This window comes from Montipora capricornis, chromosome 11 (assembly GCF_036669925.1).
Source record: "Montipora capricornis isolate CH-2021 chromosome 11, ASM3666992v2, whole genome shotgun sequence".
NCBI lineage: Eukaryota > Metazoa > Cnidaria > Anthozoa > Scleractinia > Acroporidae > Montipora > Montipora capricornis.
Window position 1 is genome coordinate 37,069,275 of NC_090893.1, and position 8,538 is coordinate 37,077,812.

Genomic DNA, 8,538 nt, shown 5'->3' on the forward strand with positions numbered 1-8,538 from the left:
ATTACTTTTCTTCCTTTTAGTGAATATACTGAATGACAACTAGGGTTGGTCATATACCTTATTCACCAAGCTACTGGAATCTATAAGTTCAGGGCCGTAGCCAGAAGAAAAGTTATGACTGATTTAATGTCCAAGGTTAAATTCTCTTCGTAGGTATTTTAGGTGTTTATGATGAGTACATTTTCATGCTTTATTTTAAAGAATCCCGAATAAATGACTGGAACAAGTCACTCGGTTTGTCTCATACTGGCTAAGGGCCTGAAGTTAAAGATTTATTTTTGAAGTTAAACGTCTCCGTTCCCGGCAGCAGCAACTATTACTAAACCGAAACCGTTTGACTGGCTAATCATCTGCCATTTTACTCGCAAATAAAGCTTCAAAAAATTAAATTGACAGCAATTATTGAAAAACTTTGGTCTTAAGGTTCTTTACCACGAGCAGTTGGCTGCTAACAGAAGTTAGTTTGTGTTTCCGTGATGGTTGATCTCACGATTGAGCTTTATTGCGACATTCATTAGTGTAAAGTTGCATTTTTCATCTCGTTACTGTATTGTGTCTGGGGTGAGTCCGATTTCATCTTTAGTTAGTCACGATTATATATGAAAGCCTGCAAATACAGAAGCTTGCTGGAGAAAAAAAGTTTTCACGTCTCAGTTCCCGGCCGTAGCAACTATTTATTACTAAACGGAAACCGTTTGGCTGGTTAAACATCTTACATTTGACTTGCAAATAAAGCTTCAAAAAATTAAATTGACAGCAATTATTGAAAAACTTTGGTCTTAAGATTCCTTACCACGAGCAGTTGGCTGCTAACAGAAGATAGTTTGTGTTTCCGTGATAGTTGATCTTACGATGGAGCTTTATCGCGACATTCATTGGTGTAAAGTTGCATTTTTCATCTCGTTACTGCATTGTGTCTGGGGTGAGTCCGATTTCATCTTTAGTTAGTCACGATTATATATGAAAGCCTGTAAATACGGAGCTTGTTGGGGAAATAAGAGGTGCGAGTTAGAGAATGCGCGTTCAAATAAATGGAAGACACAATTTAGGGAATGCGAGATGCAACATAGAAAATCCGGGAAAAAAATTGCGAGATGCATGTGCTGGGTCGAAAATGTTAAATAAAAACAGCACTCCATAATAGGTAACAGAGAATCGAGGGAGAGAAGTCTTTGAAATATGGAATCTCTAAAACGGGGAAATTACAAAATGGGGAATCTCTAAGACGGGTGATCTCTAAAAGGAAGCATTATTAAAGATCTGATCTACTGCAAAACCATTACAACATTGGCTTCCGTAACAAACGCTTCTGTAAGGTCCTAAACTGCACGGTACCTTTTCAGCGCGCTCTATTGTTTGGTAAAATGCAAAAAAAAAAAAAAAACAAAAAAAAAAAAAATCGCTCAGTCTTAGGGATTATATTTCTGCAACAAGGAACTAGTAAACAGTTTCACATGTTAACCATGAGTCATCTTCACTTTTAGTTTCAAATGAATCTACGAAACATTAAATTGACAGCAATTATTGGAAAAAGTTCCGTCTTAATATTCATTTACATGCACAACAGGTCGCTAAAAAAAGCTAGTTTGTATTCCTGTCAAGTTTCATCTTGTACATGTGATGGAGCTTTATCGCGACATTCAATGGTGTAAAGTTGTATTTGTCATCACGTTACTATATTGTGTCTAGCGAGATGCGTTCGATATCATCTTTAGTTATTCACGATTATGTATGGAAGCCTTTAAGTACGGAAACTTGTAGGGGACATGAGACTCGGGCATAGGAGTGACGCGAGATGAAAAATGCGTGATGCGAATTAGAAAATGCGAGATAAAAAAATGCGAAATGCCAGTCAGAAAATGTGTGATAAAACATGAACGATCCTAGTTTGAAAATGCTGGATGCAAGCTAGAAAATGTTAAATAAAAACGGCTGTCCAAAATATGGAACAACTGAGAATCGAAGGAGAGAAACTGAGAGTGGGGACTCTTTAAAACAGGGAATCTCTAAGACGGGTAATCTCTAGAAGGGAGAATTTTCAGAGATTTGATCAACTACAAATTCTTTACAATATAAGCTTCCTTAACAATAGTTTCCGTAAAGTCCTGAGCTGTTCTGTGTGGCTAATTCACAATACCTTTCGAGCGGGGTTTTCTTTTTGCTGGTATAATTTGACAAAACCGTTTGGAACTTCCCTTGACCTACCACATCTTGAAGGACTATTTCTTCTCAGTGGAAACTGCGACAAGCCTCCAAACATAGCAAGTTCTTTTTTTGCACTTAAGGCAAACTCCGAAGAAAACTAGATTTATCTATGTTGACTTATTACACCTCAAGGCAACTTTGGACTCTGCTTATTGTCATTAACATTTAATGCCATTGAACACTAGAGACCCATCTTACTTCTTCCAGTTTTCTCCAAATTCTCTGAAGGAGCTGTTTCAGTATAATCTTAATTTGAAAAGTTTGAAAGCTACCAAAATATTCTTAGTCATAAGCGGAAAAAGCTGATCTAAACGCACTCTGCGCAATCCCAACAGAGGACGCTCGATGATACTCGGTCAGTTATTCTTCGTTGTATTGAAGATCTTTCTTAGGGAATTGCTTCAATATTTCAGAATAAAAAGTAGCGACATAAAAACATGACGTTTCGGCGACGACTTGTCACCATTATCAAATGAAAATTATTGTAAGTCAGGTAGTGTTATATGTAGGATAGAGAGTGGGAAAAGACATTAGAATAAATGAGGCGGGCAAAAGCATCTCCTAAATAAGGCACTCAAACTTTCCGCGGCATTTCTTTAAGGTGGTAAATTGCTCGTGAAGATTGTTGGATCTTTGGTTGTGTTTGTCCTTCAAGTGTTTACCGATGACGGAATATTTATGCTCCTCGATGCGTAGGTGGAGATGACGGCTGGTGCATGTAGCCTATATAATTCGAATCACGAATTGCATTAAATTCATACACAACGCATTGTTGATTTACAAGTGAGGGTTTTTTTTCTGTAACTTGGAAATCTTCAGAGATTTTCCTACTTGTGAAAACTGGTGGTAATACACGATCGACTTGTAAATCAACAATGCGTTGTGTATGAATTTCAATGTAATTTTAATGTAATTGCGTCATCGGTAAACACCTGAAGGACAAACAGAACCAAAGATCCAACAATCTTCACGAGCAATTTACCACCTTAAAGAGATGCCGAGGAAAGTTTGAGTGCCTTATTTAGGAGATGCTTTTCATAAGGAAAAAGAGACCGACTCTCAAAATGACTTCATTCTAGAGAAACTGTTAATTTAAATTTTGTTCATTCTTTTGTTTTTCCGCTCCTCATTTATTCTAATGTATTTTCCCATTCTCTATCCTACATATAACACTACCTAACTTACAATAATTTGCATTTGATAATGGTGACATGTCGTCGCCGAAATGTCATGCTTTTATGTCGCTACCTTTTATTCTGAAATGTTTGTCAAAACCTTTTTTTTCTTTGCTGACGACACTGCCTTCTTTAAGCATTGTGAATATTGAGCTTGAAACCATCTCGCACTGGTTTAGTGATATTAAGAAAACCAAACTCTTAGTTTTCAGACCTAGGCCGAAAAGATTTAGCCTATTATATTTCTCTTGTGATGAATGGCAATGTTGTTGAACAAGTTGAAAGTACAAAATTAATAGTTGTTGTTGATCAGGTCATTACCAGTAACTGGACGACTCTTGCTAACTTTCAGACATAGTTTGATGCTACTCTTGAAGATAGCTCCGAAAGTTACAAATGATTCAAAGAGCCAACGTCTCGACTCTCCTGTCTAGTGTCTTCATCAAAAGTGATCCAAAGGTATCGCAAAGGGACAAGGGTGCAAACAGGTGTTACGTAAACTTTATTTCTAAAGACGAGAATTCGGAATTAGACGTCTGGGAGCATTGTCTACTTTGCATTTACGCGCGGACATCACATGAAAGTGTCGGATGTGTCGCGGCATTGTGGACGATGTATCGGGTGATTCTACAAAGTCAGACCCTACTTACAGTCTAATGACCTGTTCACACCCAAGCTTGACCATGTTTTGGACATGTTTAGTTAAACACGGTATTAAATTGTTTTCTTTTTAAATCATGTATACTGATTTTTGTCGACTGCAAATCTAGCACAGATCAAAGCATGTATTGAAACTCACCTGAATCTCACGTAAAAGCCAGATGTTTCTGTGACTGATCTTTATTTTGTAAAACCCAGTTTAATAAAAGATGTCTTGTTGGTGTGAATAGGGTATAAGTCACTCTTGGCTTTGCATTATGCGCTAATTTATCTCCATCTCTCTTTTTGTATTGTATCTATGGCTCTCTACGTACATACGTAACCTAAATAGGATATACCTTGTTCAAAAACGTGCAGTTAGGGCAGTTTTTAAGACTGATTTACAAAGCTTCTAGCAAACCACTCTTTTACCCTTTAAACGTTGTTGACATTTTTTGTGGTCTTAATGATCGTCAAGTTGGATCCTTGATGTATAGCTATTACAATAGATCGTTGCCACGGTCATTTAAAAACACGTTTACAACAGGAACTTGAACTCACAATTAATTTACAAGATCTGCAGAGTCCTAATATGAGAGAAGAACGGACAGCACGTTAAGAAAAGATTCGGGACTTACTAAAACGTAATGCTTGAATCATGACAAAAACAAGCATTATTCCAGAATTGATTTTGTTTTTGTTATTTTGAAGACGAGTTCCTTGTTTGTACGTTTTAAGTTTTCTGTAGTTTTTAGTGCATGCAGTTTAAATACGAATGCGCCTAAAGTATGTCTTTTGGGACTCCAGGCTAATCTTTAACTTGAGTTGAAAGCCTCGATTAAAAAGGCCGAGGGGTATCTTATATTACGTTGAGGTTCTTTACTTTTTCGAATCCAGACCAAGATATTGTCAAAGAGGGCCTCTTAGAGCGTGGATGGGAGTAAGATGGTCAGAAAGTCCATTTCACTGCGCCTGTTTTGTTTCAATAGTACAACTCGAACCAATTCCCACAATGCTGCTTTTCCCATTCAAAGGACCCACTGTCAATCTTTATTGAATTTTTCTTGTGTAGTTAAAGTGATGTCCGCTATCGAAGGTGGAAATCTAGCTCCTTCGTGTTTTTGGTGCTTTTGTAAAAACACGACAGTCGCTATTTTGCAACTAGACTGACAGTGGTGTCAGTTTGTGTTTGTCCAATATCCTGAAATTATGCATTCAGTTTGACTGGTTCCTGTTTATGACCTACAAGAGAACAAACACGCATCCTAACGTCATGATCATTTTCGTTTATTGATCTTATATTAGAGACCGTCAAAACGTGTGATACATTTAACAAACTCGGTCATACTCTTGTGTGCTACTTTTTCATTTTTTTACCGCATTTGCAAGTTATCTGGGATCTTTTTTAAGGACAGACGCTCGACCGACAATATGGGACTGGTTAAAATTTACCAAAAACGTTAGTCTTTGCAGATGGTCAGTGGCTGCAGACTCACTCACAATATGCTCTTGAAAATGAAGTTCATAAATTATTGTTAAATATTAAATATAAAGTGTGAACAAAATGCGCTGAATTTAAAAAAAGAAAAACAGAAATCCTAGCCACAACATAGGTCCTCAATGCTCTGATTGTTGTAAACTGAAAGATTTTTTATTTTTAATCTCCTCTACTTCCGTGGTCGCAAGAAACTCGCTCCTCAAATTAGCTCTCTTTTCAGTTGATGATGTGCGGAAACAAATCAAGCGCTAAAAGAAATTACTCCTCAAATTTACACAAAGCGTTAATTTTTGCAGATGGTCGAAATTAAACAATTTTTTCAGTGTCGAATTTTGCAGACAAATGAGCTCTTAAAAATGAATCGTGTATTAACCTCTTACTAACCGAGCGCGAGAGCCGTACTGAGGAATACTGAATACCGTACAAAAACGACCTAAGGCCAATATGCCCCAGTATCGCGAACTTCTTATAGTTTTGCCTATGCGTGAGCCGTCAATATTTCGTGGTATTGCCGTCTCACTTTTGCGGCCTGTGATTGGTTCTAATGTTGAAATTGACGTCGTTGCACTGAATTGGGTTGCTGACGTACGCAAACAAATACGTTTCGCTGGTAGAAAGAATTGAAATTTCGATCAGGCGCGGGTTGATTAGTTTACAGTTTTATTTATCCTTATAAATGATGGATCGCCATACAAAACAAATTGCGATTTTGAGACGGCAATACCACATTGTATTGACGGCTCCGCCCAATACGGAATATATTTTCTCCCAACTAGCCGTCAATATAATGTGGTATTGCCGTCTCAAAATCGCAATTTGTTTATAGTACGGTTCCCAGCAGGTGAGGTTAGTATGTAATTTACCCCCGTTCATCACGATCTTTCCGGTTTCCGCTGAACGCCCAATCCGGATATCTGTGTGGCACTGGCAACATCAAGAGGGGACACAAGGCCTGGGTAACCATCCCTTACATACGAGGCCTATCTGAGAACATTAAGAACATTCTCAAAAAACACGGCGTAACAGCGTTTTACAAACCCCAGAACACTCTAAGACAACAGTTGGTCAAGGTTAAAGACAAACAGCCGGTTGAGAAGCGGTCCAACCTTGTATATGGCATTACCTGTGGAGGGGAGGGCTGCACAGAAACCTATGTGGGAGAGAATCTTCAGTCCATCAGAGCCAGGTTGAAACAACATCAATGGCCGAACTCCAATCCTGCTCAAAATTCAGCAGTTTATCGTCACCTTAAGGACACGGGGCACGTGTTGGATTCAAAGGGAGTCAAGATCCTAGATAAAGAACGAGATTAAAACTAACAAAAAAATCGTCACCACAAAAGCGTGATCGTAGATACAAACGTTTGAATAAAACCGCCCAAAACCTGTAAGAACTGGACTGGTTGGTAGGTACTTTATATATGATACCCTATAATGTACCGTTCATCAAGTCCTTTAGCCATCCTTTAGCGTCCCTTAGCGTCCTTACACATCCTAGGACGCTAAAGGACTGCTAGGGATGTGTAAGGACGCTAAAGGACGGCTAGGGATGTGTAAGGTCGCTTAAGGACTGCTAGGGATGTGCAAGGACGCTAAAGGACGGCTAAAGGACTTGAGGAACGGTACATTATGGGGTATCATATATAAAGTACCTACAGACTGGTTACCGCTGACTGCTGACCAAAACGAAAATGACTCACTAGTTTCCAGTCCAATCTCTCACCTGTTATCCAAGATGGCGGAGGATGACAATCTTTCTACGGAGCAAGATTCGAAAGATTCTGAAGTAAATTGAAAGGATTAAGTGCTGACTTGGAGTGTGTAATTTTCCAGAGTAATGCATCATGTTCCTTTTGGAATAGGGCCGATTATGAGACTCAGAGAGCATCAAACAAGGTAATCCGTTGATTGGTTTTTCTCACAATCTATTGAATACATCGGAATAAAAGCTTTCTTTTTCATTTCTCCGTGTACAGAGTGATTTTATGTTCAAATTTGGAGCCTTTAAAGGACATTGCGTAAGCTAAGTAAATGTATTACGAACATTTAATTAACTCGAAAGATATCACATTGGCATTGGCATTGGCATTGGCATTCTTTGAATAAGACCAAACCTTGTTATACATGTATTAAAGGTTAGAGTTGAGGTCATTTTTTCAAGGTACTAGATGAAATCAAATCCTAAAAGGGCACTTAAACTTTGATTGTTATCTCACTGGCACATTCAGTGCTATTGCACAAAATTCTCAAGAATTTCAACTGACCCTCAAGTCACCCTCAAGTTGAATTATTGAATGGAATTCCTAAAGATTTCCATAAATTCCTAGTCCGCAGTACCCTTTTAGCTTTCAATTCCCAAAAATGTCCTAGAGTTCCAACTCACTGAGTTTACCTCATGGCATAATTTGGAATTAGCTTAATTTCTATGTTTATAACAAAGGAAATAGATGTAGTATAGGTAAAGTCTATGTGGATTTTTATTCAAAGGTTCACATAGTAATTTAGTTGCCATAAATGTGCTTGTTGTTGTTAAGTAGGCACATAGATTCCCTCTAGATAAAATTGAAGCAACAAAATAGACCAAAACTTCCCTTTCATACGTAGCGAAAATTCCTAACCTTTGACAAAATTGTTGTGCAATAACACAATAACACACACACAAAAAAATCTATTTTGTTCTTCATAAAAAACGGACTATTCATAAAATTTTAAGTACATTAACGTTTTTACAGCTTTTTGGCGAATAAACATCATAGGTTGCGTGACTAAAAGTCCCACTGACTATGTGGCCGAGTCGAAGTTTGGTTCAGCTCGCAAACAAAACGAAAAAAAAAACAACAACAACAACATGCAGACCAAGAACGGCGCTCGGCCCATGGCCGCGCGGTTAAAAGATAAAATAAAATAAACAACGTGCAGAGCAAGAACCGCGCTCGGCCCACGCCCGCGCGATTAATAATATATTGCATCTGGCCAAGTGAAGTAGCATTCCGCAGCTGAAATTAAAGCAAGGAAACCATGA

General features: G+C 38.1%; 1 protein-coding gene across 3 annotated transcripts in view; it reads left to right on the forward strand.

Annotated features, from left to right (window-relative positions):
* Window positions 1-832: 832 nt before the first annotated feature.
* LOC138022858 (uncharacterized) overlaps window positions 833-8,538 on the forward strand; it is a 295,342-nt gene continuing 287,636 nt past the window's right edge. Inside the window, exon 1 of one of the 3 annotated variants that reach the window (XM_068869845.1) lies at window positions 833-922. Coding sequence is in view for 2 of the 3 variants with exons in the window: in XM_068869844.1 (XP_068725945.1) it covers window positions 8,535-8,538 (4 nt within the window). In the remaining variant the exon portion in view is untranslated. Of the gene's footprint in view, window positions 923-8,400 lie in introns of those variants that run through there. The other 2 variants (XM_068869844.1, XM_068869847.1) reach the window with 2 other exon arrangements.